Source organism: Drosophila eugracilis, unplaced genomic scaffold, assembly GCF_018153835.1.
Source record: "Drosophila eugracilis isolate 14026-0451.02 unplaced genomic scaffold, ASM1815383v1 contig_423, whole genome shotgun sequence".
Classification (NCBI taxonomy): Eukaryota; Metazoa; Arthropoda; class Insecta; order Diptera; family Drosophilidae; genus Drosophila; species Drosophila eugracilis.
The window spans coordinates 22918-41189 of NW_024573287.1; the positions used below are offsets into that span (position 1 = coordinate 22918).

The 18272-nt window shown below is 38.9% G+C and overlaps 1 protein-coding gene and 1 non-coding gene across 2 annotated transcripts; one reads left to right on the forward strand and one right to left on the reverse strand.

Moving 5' to 3' along the window:
* Nucleotides 1-10717: 10717 nt before the first annotated feature.
* Nucleotides 10718-10801, reverse strand: Trnal-uaa. The gene has a single exon. It is a non-coding gene; the product is annotated as a tRNA-Leu (tRNA).
* Nucleotides 10802-13085: 2284 nt separating this feature from the next.
* Nucleotides 13086-14113, forward strand: LOC108105110 (serine protease 7-like). The gene is given in 5 exon segments (XM_017211544.2): nucleotides 13086-13293; nucleotides 13352-13406; nucleotides 13465-13640; nucleotides 13711-13860; nucleotides 13863-14113. Coding segments are annotated over 5 exon segments (840 nt in total).
* Nucleotides 14114-18272: the final 4159 nt, after the last annotated feature.

The following is an 18272-nucleotide window of genomic DNA, read 5'->3' on the forward strand; positions in this document are numbered from 1 at the left end:
AAAAAAAGTACATCATTTTGTTTCCCAGTGCATGTGAATTGCAGTGAAAAGGGAAAAATCCAAGAAAGAGTACGACGACGAGTCTCGTCTTTCTATAAGACCTTTTCTATAGCGAAAAGGTGACAAACTGGTCGAGCCACTTGTGAGCAGTGGGGGTGAGGGAGCGGGGAAGGCAGTGCAGAGATATTGCCACCCCCAAAAGCCAACCCAAAAAACCCCACCCACTCCGCCTATCTGTCGCTGCAAAACCCACTTTCGACTCCCTTCCGCCATCCAACTAAATGCATTTCGGTTTTTATTCATATTTTATTCAAATGTGGCAACCAAAATGGCACAAACACTGCGCAGTTATTTATGTAATTCGTTCTTTTTTCATGCTGCCTCATCCTCGTTGCACTGGAGATGCAATAAGAGAACTTGGAAATGAACCAAATACGAAGTACGTAAATTTTTCAGGCTGGATAAGACAATTTGGTGGGTCACCAAACCGATTCCTGCCATTATTTTGGGTTTATTTTTAAACTTTTGATTTAAAAATAAATCTTCTTAAACATATAAAACTTTTATGGGTTAAGTGACCTGCTTAACTATAAATTATAATTAAGAAGTATACATTTTCATTATGAAATAATGTTAATTAATAGTTCTAAGGTTAAGTTAAATTAAGTTATAAACTAACTTTTTAAATCCGAAAAACAGGCAGACCTATCTTCACCTGAGCTATTTTAAGTATTACTAATTGTGATTATTTGATTGATCTACCAAGAAATAAGCAAGGCAACTGTAAGTCACGAACTGTCATTGAACTAGGAGTAGCTTGTTTGACTTTCTAAAATTTCACTTAGTAAGTTATTTATGCATTTCTTTCTTGATCACAGGAGGCAGGAGGAATTTTATAATTCTCATTGTTCAAGGCTCTGGTGGTGGGTGACAGAGTGGGTTGCTTATAAATAAAGCCACGAGACATCAGCTTGCCATGAATTGCATTTTCGCTTCGCCTTCGCTCATCTGTTTCTCCTCTGGCTCTTTTTTTTTTTTTACCAATATTCTTTGCCTGACGAAGCCTTTGCCTTTTTGCCATAAACTTGTCATCATTTTAATATTGGCAGCTTATAAAGCCACGATAGATGGGAGGATTGGTGTGGTGGGTTGTTCAGACCCGGATTCGAACCGTATAAAATCGAGGCAGAGCAGAGCGGGACGTCGACCCAAAGCCAATGTCAAGCCAAGTCAAGACAAGCCAACTCAGCAGCGGATTATCTGCGACAGCAGCATGGAAAGCGTCGACACGGCTAGTGGATGGGTGGGTGGAAGGTCACAGGATGTGGGGTCTGGGGGTGGTTTTACAGGACACAAGGACAGGTCTAGATAGCTAGCTAGCTAGTTTGTGTGTTGCAGAAATTTACTGTAAAATACAATTTCCCGTTTTTATAGCTCATTTCCAACAACATTTGCTTAGCCGCCGTCACCAGAGTCTATGGGAAAACAATTTTTATTGCATTTCACTGGCGATAAGGAAAATGAGCAGCGAGGAAAGGGAAAGGGAATGAGTGGGTGGGCTGAGAAATGAATGGTGAATGTCGAACGGTGTGGGAGTAAGTAAATATTACTTCGTTTCTTTTCACTTCCTCCTCCATCTGCCTCTGTCTCTTGCTCTTACCCTTACTCTTTTTTTAAACACTTGGCATTAAGTGCAACAGCTGGGGCGGGAAACGGTGGCCAGTCAGCCAACGTTTCCTGCGTTAGTTGCGCGCTCCAAGATTCAATTATAATGCAATAAAGCGCGAATCAGAGCTACAATAAAAATAACAAAAATGGCAAGCCAACCCAACAACACACGAATGAAAAACGAGGATATAGTAGTGCATATATGCCATACAGATTCTGGGGGATTCTCGACTTACCGTATCATATGCATGTGAAAGGATGTTCCAGTTAATATACTTTTTTTTAGATTTTTAATTTTCTGTCATTTTTTGACATTCCAATCAAATATCTGTAAGAAGTGTTTTTATAAAGGGATTTTGCTCTTCCAAAATTTGTGTTGAACTTCATAGATGTTGTTTAAAGATTTCGATATATATCAGATAACATAAAAGAAATTCAAGCCAACTTCAGTCAAAATCTTGAACTTCTTTCTATAATGAATTTGTTTGTTTTCGATTTCAAAAAATCTTTAAAAATCATTAGATTTACAAACTTAATTAAGTTTAAACTAGTCATACATGTAGTTTAAACTTAATTAAAATGCTATCAACAAATTTAGAAGGAACGGTCTGCCGAAAAAATAAATGAGAAATGAACAACAGAGTAGGGAAAATTGATAAAAAGACTTTAAGCGATTTCTAGCTTCGGGTGGGAAATTCCAGGGAATCGCTTTTTTGGAACGTGCTTGGAATATGCAACAAAAAGAAAAGCGGACTGGGAAGATAACCATCCAAGGATGGCAATCGAGGGGAGTCGATGGGTTGGGTTGGCTAAGTGCTTAAGTGTTCTAATGTTGTTCCCGTTCCCTTTCATTTGGTCTGCCAGCTCCCTCCTTGAGTTGCAATTTGCAAGGCGCCAAGCTTTCCATAAAATTTCCCTCTCTTCCATTCCCAAAATGAATCGCAGCCTCATTTTAATGTAATTATTGTTGCTGTCTGGCGCTTATTATGAAAATTATCAACTTGATGCTCTAACAACTTTAAATGGGGGAAAACCAAAACAGACTTAATGTAAATTTCCACTAAAAACAATCAAGTGATAAAAGAATTTTGGATCCTCCGAATGAAATATATGCAAGGAAATTGACTTGGGGCACTTTAATTATCCGACATAAGAGAAGGCAAAGCCAACAAAATGCTAAACAGTAACGCCAACAATAATGCCCAACAGAATTCAATTAAAAATGGAATCCCCGGAAATTCCTTGTAGTCGCCCAAAATGTCGAAAAGCCATATTGTCAAAAAATAAAATGGAAAAAAACAACAGCAACAACAACGAAAAAAGGAAAGCCAAATTGTTCAACTCACGAAGGTGGCTGGCGAAACATGTGGCCAATAAATTTAGCCAAGACCGGGCCTAAAAAAAGAATCAACAAACAGGAAAGCTGGGTGAAAAAAAGAAAAGACAAATCTGCTCCCCCGTAATCCCAACTTAAGTATGTAAATTGCCGCACGTTCATTTTTTGATTTTCCAGCATGAAATCAGTATAATCTGTTTTGCAGACCTTCTTCCGTATCCCGATTCCCGCTAACCAACAAACTGACCAGTTGGGGAAAAGTCAACGTTGTCGCTGAGAGCAAAATCAACTGGCCCAGTACCATACACAATAAAAAAAGTGTTTCTAGTGGAAATAATTTGGGTAAAATAGATAAGTTAGATAAAGTCTACGATGTAAAGAGCAATATTTTTTTAGAAAGGCTACTTTATACGTCTTAAAACATTTTATTCGATTTTTCTTGATATCTTTAGATAGTTTTTGTTACACTCTAGTATGTTAACAGGTAGTTTTGCTTTCACTTAATTTACCCAATATAACGCGTTTTTTTTTGTGTGCACTCCCAGTACTGATGTCCTTTGGTCCCGCTGTCCTGCCCAGGAGCGCTGATTAACGCACTCGAGCGCAATCTGCCTCACTTCACTTTTATGTAAACACAAAACAGAAATATAAAGGCATGAAGCAAAAATAAAATAGAGCTCGTGGCTCTCCAACTGTCTGAGTCTCTTTTGGGCCTATCTAGATGGCAGCGTGAAAATACTGCCTGCGCCGGTTGGAAAAGCTCTTCTCCTGGAAAAACGCCTCTCCTCTTCTCTCCTCGTCGCTCCTTTTGACTGTCTGCCTTTTCACATTAAAGGTAATTTTCATATTTCTGCAAATGGCAGCCAGACTCAATCTCTCTGACTGTTCTGTCTGTTTGTTCTGGCTGGTTCTTCTTTTGCCTTGGCACACGGCAATTCAATCATTTAAATTCAAAAATACACATAAATATATATAATTTATATGCATGTATATAAGTACGGTGAAAAAAAGGTGGGTGGGATTGCAAGGTAGCCAGGAATATATTGCCAGCATAAGCCAACGACCGCCGTTTGGAGTGCGGAAAGTGAAATAGGTGAAACAGAACGGGTATGAAAAGCTTATCGAAGAGGTGATGAAATGCCTGATACTCTTGTTATTTTCCACGGAACCATTCACCCACTTCTGGCTGTTGGGCTAGCTTCGTTCACTTGGAAAAAAGATGGGGGAATTGTTGGCATTTGAAGTGAACTTGTGGATTTAATTGGCCATAATTTATACATGTAAGTGTCTATAAAGGTACTCACTGCCATTATTAATTATTTGAAGTGTTTGAAGGACACTAACTATATGATTAACATGGATATTAATCGAAAGATTTTATTTTTTTATTTACTTTAAATTAAGCTGGTTTTAAGATTAAATTTCATTTGTTTAATAACCTTTATTTTATTTATAGTATACATTTTAATTGCTTCCGCTTTGATAACACTCACCTCATACCAAGATAATGCAACTCATTCCATCGCACACAGCATGAGAGTAATAAAAATGCCAAAGCAACTAAAAAAATCTTTAGAAAACGTGAAGCGAAAAATGGAAATGTTTTTTAAGCTGAAGCAGCTAAAGTGGCGCAGCAAAAAATATTTATTACTTTCTCCCAACTGCATATACTAGCTATGTGTGTGTGTGCCTAGTGGGAGATTGTTTGCCCTCAAGGTGAAAATATGCTAAGTAACAAATAAAAGCAGGATCTCTATCAGAGTTGCCCCTTCAACCCGCCGCCTACGCCATCTCATCCTGGCCCTGTGTCTCCTTCTTCCTTTTAACCTCCATTGGGGCTGCAAATGTTGCAAACGAGTCGACGTCGAGTCTTTGGCTTTTTACATATTTTTGAGGTTTTCCAAAAACCAGCACACAACGGCGGGGTTGGAGGGATTGACGGGATGGGGAAAAGCGAGAAAGATGAACGGCCAAAGGAAAAGCCGAAAGCAGAGCTTGTAAACAAATTAAGAGATTGCTTTTGGGCAGGCGACCGTCAAAAGCGTTGAGCTTGAAGGCCGAACAAATGGCCAGAACAGAGCAGAAAAGTCAGACCAGTTGAAGGAGGCGTTACAAGTTTACTAAAGATTTGAAAGGGGCGTTTCTAATCAAATCAGTTTGGTTGCATCCAATAAATTTTCCAGCTGAGAGTACTAAAAAAAAATAAGGAAAAAAAATATAAGCAAATGAAAACACTTTGCGGTTGATGGAACGAACTTTTTGTGTTTGAAAATATTTCTTTACAAGTTTCGCTTATTTATCTCAACGAACGAATAGGTTGAATAGACCCAACCAGAATTCGCCCCAGGCAAAGGAATATTTAGTTACTCTACGTTCTCTTATCCCCTCGCCCTCGTCATTGGCATCAAGTTTACTTCTGTTTTCCATCATTGTTAGAGGATATTTTAAAAATTTAAAATTTGAAGAGTATTGTTAAAAATATTTTCCGACAAAAACGACCAAAAGTTTAGAATTCGGATTGATATCAGTAATCAGTTAACTAATCAAAAACAATGGCAAAATTATTTTAATTTAACAATAATTAAAAATGAAATTAAGTAGTGCTCTTTTTGAATAAAAATAATGAGGAAAAGCATAATTGTTGAAAATTATATTTAACTGTAAAAACAATAAACTATATTTATAACATGGCCTGGGAAAATTCTAATTAAATGTGACTCGACTCCAAGTTTTCGAGTTCGGCCTGCAGTTCAAAAGTTGAGAAGAGCGGCGCCGCTTGCGGAATAGTTTTCTAATTAACTGTGAACTATGCGCTGCGAACTGAGCAACCGAAAAGAGGGATAGAGATAGGGATAGAGATAGAGATAGAGATGGAGAATCAAGAACAATATAGTCCAGGTGGGAGGAAGAGGCGAACCCGGTGAGATAAACCGTGAAATCTCATGAATTAACTGAGCCAACTTTTGACTCAGCGCTGCGAAAGAAACAAATAGAGAAGTAAAAACTATTTGAAAACAAAAGACAATTGCACCAGAGTCCCATTGGGGATGGCAGTGGAAATGGGAATGGGATTTGGGGGTGGTGAAACGGTTTAGCCAGGACGGAAAGCGAAACGTCGCCAGCAAACAACTTGGAGTGCGGGGCCTTCCCACCATTGTTACCGCCATTGTACCGGAAATGCCGCACAAATGAGAAGTGGAAGGAAGTTGACAAGCCAGCGGGAAAGGAAGAATGGGAGGGAGTTTGGCCCTGCCAAGTGTGAAGGCAGTTGACTGCAGGGCAACTGCAGCAGTAGCAGGAGTAGCAGTAACAGCAACAGCAACACCAATGTGCAACAGCAACTTGCAACACCAATGTGTAGGAGCAACGTGAGAGGCGTCAACAAGGAATCCCGTACACATGACAGGTCGGAGAAACGACTGCGGATGCGGGATGTCTGGGGTTAAAGGCACCCAGAGATTGGCGCTGGCGTCACTGGGGTCACTCCTCTAATTAGCTGCAGTAATGGTGTGTCAACAAGGGAAGGAGCGGGTGACAGCACAAGCTGCAGCTTGCACCAGCAGTAGCAATGGCAGCAGCGTCAGCCTCAGATTGGGTCCGTAAGACAACACAAGTCCTGTATAAACTAAGCAATCTCCTGTAACTATACCACTGCTGCAACCAGAGGACCCAAGGAAGTGTAAAGGATGGTGAAAAGGACCTGGTCACGTGGGACAGGCCAGAGCCACCCGGCTGAGATGAACCAAAGTAAACGCCGCGCTGAGAGTGCAGCCAAGTCTCTTAACCCATTTAGCCCAGACAGTGAATGGTCGCGTACAGAGCTGAAATGTAGCATTTGAAAGGATTTCAGTTGGTCCCCCTCGAATTTCTTTCAATCATTGGGATTGGCTTTCATCGTTTATAGTTAACTTGAGTTATAAGTACACTTCTTGGTAGTGTGCTAACAGATTCTAATTGGACAACCACGGCTTATATAAATTTATGCAAGGTATTCAATTAATTTATAATACATGATTAGATTTACTGCTTCTGGGAATGTTTTGTAATGGATAATAGAGGAGTAAAACGTAAGATTGAATATTATCGATGCTAGTACTTAGAACTGCCATGGGTTTTGTCATATTTATAACTGATGACCAGTGTACAACTGCAATCACTGATACCAATACACGTTTCTCTATAATTGCTGAGTCAAGAGTATATAAACAGCAGCGGATCTAATGAAATCATATTTAAATAAAATTGTAGCAACTTGAGAGAACAATCTAGAGATCTGAAGAGTATGAAGGGTACTCGGCTTCTATTTTGGATCACCACCTGGACTTAACACTGTAGTAACCGGATTTCAATTACGACGCTTATATTTATGGATCGAGGAATGAGTTTTCAAAAAAATGTCCAGGACATTGCTAACCTTGTAATTCAACGTGAATTTTTGGTGAGCGATGAGTTTGTGGAAAGGATACTTTTTGCACGGTGGATACTTTTTGCACGGTGGCATGGCACCAGGACAGCCTTTTGACAAATTGGTTATCCCGTTTCCACTTTAATTGATTGAATTGAATGTGAATAAATTTACAAATATAATATATATTCATTGAATTTTAAAGTGTTCGGACTTATTTAAATTATATCTTACAAAAACTTATACTGCACTGTTACAACCGTTAAACTGAAGCTTAAATTAAATCATCTTAAAACCATATTTTTCAGTTTGTTTTCGAGATGGGCTTAGTACCTAGCCAGCATTAAGGATTCCAGAAATCATCCAAGCAAAATCTGTGCCAAGCATTCAACGTCTTTTTACCGGCAAACGGCCGAATCTTGGCCCAATTCTAATTTGGCTGACTTTTAAAAATTTTTCCTTTGCCCGACACAAATAATTGGCGCATAATGAGCATAACTTAAAGGAAATTACGAGTTTGGAGCGTGTGCTTCGAACCCTGAGAAGGTGGAATGGGCGTGCCCTTGGGCCTGGGTTGGCGGGTGCCTTAGTGGGCGGTGGCTTAGTGGGTCGGTTGGAGCGGAGTATCCCTATGCAAACTGGACTTGTGCATATTTCAAAGCAAACTTTAGAAAATATGTCCCGGCGCCGGTTTCTGCAGCTCTGCGGTTTCTTTTTGTGTCATTTCTTCTGCTCCTTTTTAAGCTCCTCCAACGTTTTTCTTTAATTATTCAAAAGATAATTACACTAAAAAAATTGTTTGTCGCTAACTGGCTGCCAGCAACCCAATCCCAAGCTACTGGGCCAAATCTATAGACTCTGGTGCCATCTCCGAGGCAGAGAAAACTTGGAATTTGAATTTTTTCGGTTGGTTGGGATGGAATGGGAACGAAAACTGGCTGCTAAAAATGTTATTTTTATTTTGCTTCTTCTCATAATTGCCAGCCAGCCAAGTAAACTGAGCATACGAGCGAGCAACCGGATGCCAGCGGAAAGTTAAAGGAAACACAGCCCAGATACGGAACACAAGCGGTTTGGCACATAAGAAGATAGCCCAGATACAGATACAGATGCAGACTCGGGAAACTGGCAAGCACATATGGCATGTCGCAAGAGGTGGAACTCCAATCTTCTTCCTCCTCCCACTGGAGTAAAAAAAAAGGAGGAGGAGAAAAGATGCAAATCGGCTGCCTGGAAGACTGCCAGAATCCTCGCCCACTTTTTAAAAGTGTCTCGAACGCTTTGTTTTATTTTTCAGACTTTCCATCCTTTTTGGCTGGTTTAATTAATTAAATTTATTTTAAGTGATGCAATAAAACGAGGCGAGCTGGAGATATTCAGGCCCGTTCAAATGGAATCAATATCGATTTTTGCAACTTTATCAAAGGTTTCCATCTTTATTAATTATTTAAAATGAATGATTATTAATTTATGCAACGATTGGCACCTTAGATTGAATCAAAAATTTTGTATTTATTTATTACATAAAAATGGGCTGACATGAATTAGAGTCTAAAGGATATATTAAATATTTTAAAGTTTAATATTTTAGAGGTTTTTTGCACTTAATGATTTATGTATGTAAGAGAATATATATCTTTATATTCCATTTAAGTCGGTAAACATACAATTTAAAATATCCTATTAATTTTTAAGTGTTTTTTTTGTCACATTTAATCAATTAAATTCGGAGAAGATAAATAAAATGAAATATTTACCTTTGCAAGAGAATGAAAATATTTTTAATCAATATTTAAATCTTCCCTCGATGTTGCCACGGTATGCACATATGGTTTTATGGCTATCTGCCTACATAAAAGGCATACGTATATGGGCCATTTCGATTTGGCCCACTCAATGTGCATTTAAGCATCTGGCCAACCGAGCTGGCAACCACAGGCAGTTGGGCTTTAACGGTCAATGCTGGCCGAGAAAGAGTTCGATAATTATCGAGACATATTTAATAATAACAAATAATAATAAAGGACACACCGACAGTCCGTTGCATTTTGGTGTGGTCCCCCATATTCCTCGACTGGGCATTCATCTCTCTTAGTGCATTTTATAAATAAATGTGAAACGCGCATAATTGCCAGAAATTAACGTAACCGTACAATCAATATTTATCGTCTCTATAAATATATATGCATTTATATACAAATACTATATATGTATATATACGAACTTTATACGTTTATGACCCCTACAACACGAGTTGTGTGTAGTTCGCTTGGCTGTAATTTGCCTTGCGCTGCGTTGGCATTTTAATTTAAATTCAAGTTGGTAACTGTAAAAGTGCTCAATATTTTTTTTCCCTGTTCGTTTGTTGATTTTGTCCATCAACATACAAAAATGGCACGCAAATTATGAACCGCAAATGTGCGTGCCAGTGAAAATGGTGAAGTAGGGGGTCATTTTCGTTTTTTTTTAAAGGGAGGACGAAGGTTGGTGGTAAAGCCACCCACCGTGTGGGCGTGGCATTCTGAACTGCACATTTGCATGTCCAACAGCTGACGAGACTGGCCGAGTTCACTGCCGCACAACGGCCACACATCTATTTTTAATGGACATATTTTCCTATGCAGTGCAATTTTTCGCCCACCCTCTCATTTTTGTCATTTTTTATTGTGGGCCAACAACAGCCAGGGAGCAAAAAAGGAAGATGAAATTTATTTACGCAAACATTGCGGAGCTTATCTATGGCCATGGTTGGTTTAATGGCAGGGAAATGGTCGCGGCTTGATGATTTTTTTATTGATGCCCATGTCGAGGTCGCGATTCGTTGATCTTTGTCAAGTTTGCTAGAGAATGTTTTTGACGATGTCAAATAAGATCCGAAATGGTGTGTTGTAAAAAGAAGAATTACTGTATTTATAAAAACGAGAAGTAAATTAAAATAAGTACATATATGTAACCATTAAAATATACTAACGGTAACAAGTGCAATTTACTCTTCCGCGGCTGTCGTTTTTAATTAAATCCCCATTAATTAATACTGAAAGATGAGTAACTATACGTTGATTATAGCTCTCGAAATACATAAAAAATCTTATTTTATTCTTAATAAGAACATAAGCCGAATTAAAGGATTAAAAAAATTATTCAAATCTCAGATTAACCTATTATTTCACTTACCACACATTTTGCTCTGTTCTGTTACCAATTAGGATAGCTGTGTATATGAAATAATAGTTTTTACTAGTTATTAGTGAATTCATTCTCCATTTCAGTTAAAAAAAATATTAATAAAAAAGCATCCATCCACCTTTTGCCAGGTGTGGGGTTCGAACCCACGCTCTCTCACGAGAACCAGAGCTTAAATCTGGCGCCTTAGACCGCTCGGCCAACCTGGCTGTGTGACGCACTGCTGCCAAAGCAGTAATTTTGAAAGAATGAAAACAAACACAATAAAATCTGTTAAAGGAGTTAAAGTTCCTGTGGGAAGAATTTTTCCTTCTATTGTTATTCATTTGGCATCATTTGTTTATCTTGTTTAGTTGAAAAGCTTTGCATAAAATATTTTAGGATTCAGAAAGGTTCTATAGGTGCACTGAAGACGGTAGCACAAAGTCAAGCTCGACTGCAAACACAATCCACAAATGGAAGTTGAATCAAATTACTGCCTCACCTAGCTTAAACTTTGCCTGGCTTGGTTTCCAACACTAATTGCTTTATACTTCAATGAACTTTATATCGTACAAATGTCTCCCCCACACATCCTTGTTGCCCCTCTTCATATTCTGTTGCCAGTGCTGCAGTTTTATCTAAAGGCTGCGTCAACTTTTTGACCAGAAACTTCAACAACTTGGCAGTAACTCATCAACGGCAGCTGAAGAGGCAGCAGCAGCAGCAACTGCACTACCGAAACCTACCCACCGACGACCACACATGTCTGTTGTTGCCAGTTGCCAGTGAAAATGAGAAAGTGGCAAGTTGAAAATGGCAAGTGGCAGACGCAACTGGTGGCCTTTGCGTGCCTTTTTGCACTTGCCAAGTGCCAAGTGGGCAAGTTTACATTAAATACAATAAATACCTGCCACAATTTATGCAACGCCAATGGGGTGGCACTTTGCGCTGCAATAATGCGGCTGCCATAGGTGATATACATATTTTATGGCCTCCGGAAGCAATTCAAACTGCATACAAGATTCAGTTCAATCTATCTTAGATCGAAGGGATTAAATCAAAATGTATGTGTGCTTAATATTCTAATGGTAGTGCAGCACGGAGATATTGCTCTTACCACCAAATGTAAAACTTATACAGTAAAGTGTATGTATAATGTTAATGGTAATGGTAAATTAATAATATTTCTAGAGGGCTGCTTCCATTTCCCACTTTTCAAGACTTTAAATATATAATTTAATCAATGTATACTTTATTGTTTTTCAAAATTATGATGCTGTTCGTAGATCTGAAAACGGATTCATTCTTTTGATGAATTCAGGTTTTGCGATGGTAAACCAAAGCACAAAATTGAAAATAAATTCCATATGCGTATATAAAGCACATGCAATATTCATAGAGTCCTTAACAACTTTACGCTTTGGCAAAGGATTCAACTCACATATCATAAACATGTTTCACACGTTCCCTGGCCCAAATTCCCGTCCGCCTTTCCTGTTAACCATTTATGTTGGGTTGGAAGTTTTTAGGGGTGGCCACAAAAACCCTGCCCCATCATCGTTGACTGTTTATCGATGATGTGCAAATTAAATTTTCCAGTGCAGAGGCGGCTTTGCAAATTGGAGGGCGTGGCTGTCCGTCCGGAAAGGCCATCAGACAGCAGACAGCAGGCAGCAGCATTGATGGATACGATGCGCACGTGTCATAGACCGCAATCGAAAATATTTTTACACTTCAAAATTATGGGGACTGGCAGTGGACAAACAAACAAATAAATAAATAGAGCTAACGGAAAATTGTGGCTGCCACAGAAGGCTGTGGCTAGAGGTTGGGTTATGAGGAGGACCATGAGTTGCTAAATTTACTGGAAGTTGTCTAAATTTATAAACCTGCAAAAATGGTGAACTGTTAGGGATGTATATGGCTTGTATGTACTCGTACCTTTGTGAAATGATAAAATTATAAAGAGCTAAAAACGAAGCCAAAGCTAAAGCCACACGAAGCAAACAACTTAGCCAAATACAAAACTAAAATACATCTAATTTATAAGGCCACATGTGGGAGGTGGTTTATGCCAGAAAGGGCTATGTAAGTGTTTGTTAAAAGCTACTAATGTTTTTGTTGTTCGAGCTTCTGTTGTTCATTCTGCTGCTCACTTAGACATACTCTGACCATTTAGAAGTTGCTCGGAGGTCTAATGTAGATTGGACATAAGCTTTTATACTTATTGTATGACTAAATAAAGATTAATAAAATGATTTATAATTTCATTTATAATATATAGATTGATACCATTGAAATTGATGAAGTAATAATACTATTGAATGATTTCTGGGAATATGTATATTCATTGCTGTAATCATTTCCATTAAAGTCGGAAATTGTTGACTATATTTCTGATTAGTAATTAAATTCTCCCCATGTAAGTTACTCATAATTCTACACAATGATAAGCTCCACTGCGGAGTCTATTAATCCCAATGGCCCGACTGTTCAGACCACAGTCATAAGATGAATATCGTTGCGATCGGAGTCGTTTGCTTAATTTTGCCCCTTTTGGGATCGGCTCAATTCCTTGATCCTGCCTGCGGGATTCGATCCGGCGCATCTCTACGGGTCATGAATGGGACAGTTGCTAGTTTGAAATCAAGTCCCTGGATGGCCTTCCTTTACTCCACCACTGGAAGATTTATGTGCGGCGGAACGTTAATCTCGAATCGTATGTTTTTAAAGATCCATTCTTATTGTAGTTACCAGCTGAAGATTTATACTTGCAGGCCTGGTACTAACTGCAGCACATTGCTTTCGTGCTAATACTACTTTTACAAATCTGTAAGACTTATCAGAAGTCGAATTGGAAAAAATTAAAACTAATTGTACTCCTTTGTAGCATTGCTCGTCTTGGAGAGTACAATAGAAGAGCAGAAACTAAGTGTTACGGTAGCTATTGCACCACTCGGATTGAGGCTAAAGTGGAAAGGGGCATCAGGCACAAATTATACCATCCCAAAACGATGCTCAACGATATAGCCATGCTGAAGCTAATCAAACGAGTAAAATATAAAGGTTATATCTTAATCTGACCTGTTAAATAAGACAGCTACCAATTTAACTTATAATTTGTTCCCCTTCTTAGAGAACATTAGACCGATCTGCATTGTGCTTGACACCAAGTGGAGGAACTTCATTGACTCAATAGATCCATTGACGGGGACTGGCTGGGGAAAGTCAGAGTCTGAGGGCGATAGCACCATTCTCAGGACTGTGGACTTAAGACGCCAAGATCCGAAATATGCTTTGCATTTACTGGTAGGCATATCACGAAAAAGCAGTTTTGTGCCGGAAATTGGCAAAGCAATTTATGCAACGGTGATTCTGGGGGACCAGTTGGTGCATTGGTTTCTTACCATAATTCGGAACGATTCATCCAAATCGGAATCGCTAGCTTCAATAATCATAATTGTACAAGGGCAAGTGCTTTCACGGATGTTCTTACTTACGCGGACTGGATCCTTAAAGCATATAGACTTTTTTCTTAAACATCAATAAACAGAAGCGTATTTCAAATTTTCTGATTGTGTTAAATTTTTTTTTTAAGTCGCGAGATTTATATTCTAATCATTTTCTAAGTATATAATATCACCATTTTTTCTATGAATTTTGTAGAAAATAATACACTTAAACAAAACCTCAAGTTGTTGAAGGAATTTTTGAATATATATCATAAATTAATTATTGCATTTAAATTTAAAACTTTTTTAAGTAATATAAAATACAATTGTATGATTTTTACAGCTTTTTTTGAGGTAATTCCGTGATATAGCCAGCTGAGTAGTGATAACCGGATATCCGATATACCCAGATCGCCTGCCATTATGTTGTTGACTTGAACAGTTCTCCTCAGTTTTTCCATGCATAACTTTTGTTTGCCTAAGCCACGCTTAAGCATTTGGCCTGTGCGTGTGGCAAGGCAGTATTAGCATCCGTTGCTGGGCTTCTGGGTTTCAAGTATGTGTTTGCTGGCTGGCTGGTTGGTTGGTTGGCTGGTTTGCTGGTGCGTTTGTTTGTGGCTGGCTTAATCCTTTCATTTTCATAACTCGTCATAGAATGTAAACAAGATTAAGTTAGTTTTCTGTGCTGCTCAAGTGGCTTTGGTCGCCCCAAGTGCAAGGGAGTTGGCCACGGCGATGTGGGAAGGGATTCTAGTTGGGACATAAGGATATGCAATATGCCGGGTTTGGGTCCGGGCAACTGTGGCTGTCGTCCTGCCCACAACAAGTCCACGAAGTGACTGTTGCAATTGCTTTCGGAGCTCTCTTGCTGTTGTAGTCCTTGCATTGCCTTGTCGTTGTTGTTGCCATTCTACTAAGCTCGGTAAAAGTTTTCGTATTAAAAAGTTGGACGTAAGGATTTCACAAAAGCTTCCGCCGCATTATATTGAGAGCTGATTTTGAGGATGCCCTTGCCCACTACTCAACCGCTGGCCAAAAGCCCCTCGCTATCGTCTTCTCGACCATCCTTGTTCTTCCAACGCCTTCGTCTTAGCCTTGGTTTTCTCGTTTGATTGCCCAAAGTGACATTGCAGTTGTTGGTGGTGTTGTTTTTGTTTTTGTTGTTGTTGCTCGCATAGTTGGCAGCACTAATAGTAATTAAAGTTATAGCAAACATAAATTTATATGCAGATTGGAGGTTCGGAGGAGGAATTCCTGCACTAGCCATCAATAAGCAAATGAGGTTGCCAAGTGTAGAAAATAAGAAAAGCGATTAAAAGGGCTCTAGTTTTAGCTTAACTAACTAGTTCATTATAGTTAAGTAAGCAATACTTAATAGCTCATTGAGGTTGCAATTATAAAGAGTTCCTTCCATTACTTTCTTATTTTGTTGTGCTGCTAATTTGTATTAAGTTTCTTCAAACACCAAATATCTTTATTACCTTTGGTTAAAATTTAATTATTAATTATTGAGAAGCTTATGTTACTATATCATCAATGGGGACTTAAATTGTTGATTACAACTATCCCAATCTGGCAAAGAAAATAATTTGACAATAAGAGGAAATTAAACTAATTCAAAGGGTCAAGTCAGTATCTTGAAGCAAGTTATTTCATCAAATGCAGCTCGTATCCTTGAGCTAAATCTCATTCGGTTAACACCTCTGCCCTCCTCCTCATCATGTAGTCACCCAGAAACTTGTGCTCAAAGTCAAAATTGTAATTAAACTTATTAGAATTTCATTTTAAGCACATTTGAGCCCAAGTCAGAGTTAATCAATAAATTAAGCACATTCGGGTAGGCTGGGAAATCTTTGCAACAGCTCTTGCATAATTTCGTAGGCGTAATGTTTGTTTAGTTCAATTCGCAAAATATGTACACTTGCATGTTTAAATAGGGATATTTAATGCAAATCCAGGCATAAGTGAACATAGCCAACTGTGCAAAACCTCGCACATAGACCGCACCAAATAATCAAGTTTTGTTTTGCCGCTCGATTGCGATTTACCACAGGGACCAGAGCTTGGTAAGCCTCATTCCCATTCTCATTTTGAAGACGGCCCATTCCCATCGTGAAGCCCCTTTTCCAAGCTCATCATCTGCGTAAATCGGGCTTGCCACGCCCACTTACAGCAATTTGTGCACATCGCCATACATATGTGAATTTCCTGTAATAGATCTTGCGGCAAACATAAACTGCATGTTAAATGCTTTTGCCTCGAGGACGACTAAGTCTGGAATGGAGGGGTATGTGGTTGAAGAAGCTTCCTCCTGATGAGCTCAATGGTTTAATGCATTTGAATATATGCATGTTGGGAGAGCGGGCGGTTGGCTGTTGCGTGGGCGGAGTGCGTGCGTCATGCTCAAATGATAAATTGCTTCAGCCATAGAGTAATAGAGGGATGAGGTGTGGTTGCGGGGACCAGGAACGGTAGTTGTGATAGCCAGGGATAACACACAATGCACAGTTGATGCCACACAATTTACACATATTAAGTAATGCTCCCGGTAACTAGTCTATCAGTGCGTGTATCAACTGGAGATGCCTCCTCCTCCTGCATTCTGCCTGTCCATTGATAGAAGGCCATTGTGCACATGCACATGGACAAATTGCAACAAGATGGCTGAAATATCTTTGGCGAGTCAAAAGATATCTTAGCATATCTTCGCAACTCCCAAAATCGGTCACTGGATTACAGCAAATTAGTAAGCACATCGGCTGGCTTCGAGGCATTTCAAGTGTTTTTGATTAAACATTGCATCACATTATTGTATCTAGGAGATTTCTGGGGTTATGGCTAAGGCAATTGTTGTATCAAGCCTTCAATATGGTAGAATTATTTGCACTTCAGCTGCATATATTCCAATGCGTGTAATTCTGGTTACCAATGCACTTATTAAACCTAATTATTGGGCAGACAAGTTGAAATGAAGTCGTATTTAACAATGCCAAATATCTTATCGAGAGGGGTGTTAGTTGAAGATATTGATTTATGTGAATTATGTTTTAGATTGATATTTGTCAAGTTACACAGATAAATTACTGAACGATAAAATTTTCCAACAATTTGTCACTATTTTGAGGTTGAATCAGGTTCGTTCTCTAGTTGTTCATCTACAAAAGGAAAATCAATTAAACTGCTTACAAAAGATATTGATCAACTTTTTATCAAACCATCTGCTTATATTTGCCCACATTCAATTTCAGTTTTCATTTTACATATGCCTCGAGTGCACGTTCTGCGCTCTTATTTGCTACCTATAAATTGTGGCATTCTTTGTGGGGCAGCCGGAAATGTATTTTTGATTTAAAATGCGTAAAGTACTGGCCACGTTGCGTATACGCAATCTACGAGTATGTGTGTGTATGTGAGTCCTACTTTGTCTCATCCTTTTATATGAGCTTTTCATTCCTGTTCGCTTGCACACACATCCCACAAGTGGGAGTTGAGCTGAGTGGGGTTTCTTTGCCAGTTCGCCGTTCCTGGGGCGATTCATGTCAAGTGGAAAATTAAGATTGATTACGGGAGATAAGCCGTTGAATTTACAACGAATTTAATTGATTGCATGTTCACCCGCCTGTGCTCGGCGATGTGTATGTGTGTATGCTTGACACGTCAGCCTTCAAGTGCAACCTGTCAATAGCTTAGGTGCAATGTAGTAGATGCAATGCCAGTTCAATTTAATTGCTTGGCCAGTGAAAATCGAATGGTAAGCTTCTTTTCCCATAAAGCTACTTCACCATCCTCGAAGCAATAGTTTGTTACGCTGAAACTACAATTCACAACTCACAAAAGAGGAGTTGCGGTAATAAGCCGAAGATGATGATGGTGTGCCAACCAAACATCGTTGCAATTTTCCAAACTTGAAAGTTTCGTTGCGGCGGAAAATGCAGTAGAAGTATCATTCTTGCAAGCATTTTCGGCAGCTTTGGCGTAGCTACAATATTTGTGGTTCCAAAAGCGGTTATATACTCTCAAGGCTGTGCAAGGTACTTACCGAGGGTTAGAAATGCTATAAAACTGCTTTAATTAAAATGTATGTAATATGTAATCTATCCAATTTTTATTCTATTGTTCTGCTAGAGAATAATAACGTGAATGCAGTGATTCGTTATGGGTTATTCGAGTGTAAGGACATCATCAGTATTCCGTTCCTAATTATGTCATATTCAACCTAATAGGGTATCATTAGATTCGATATATA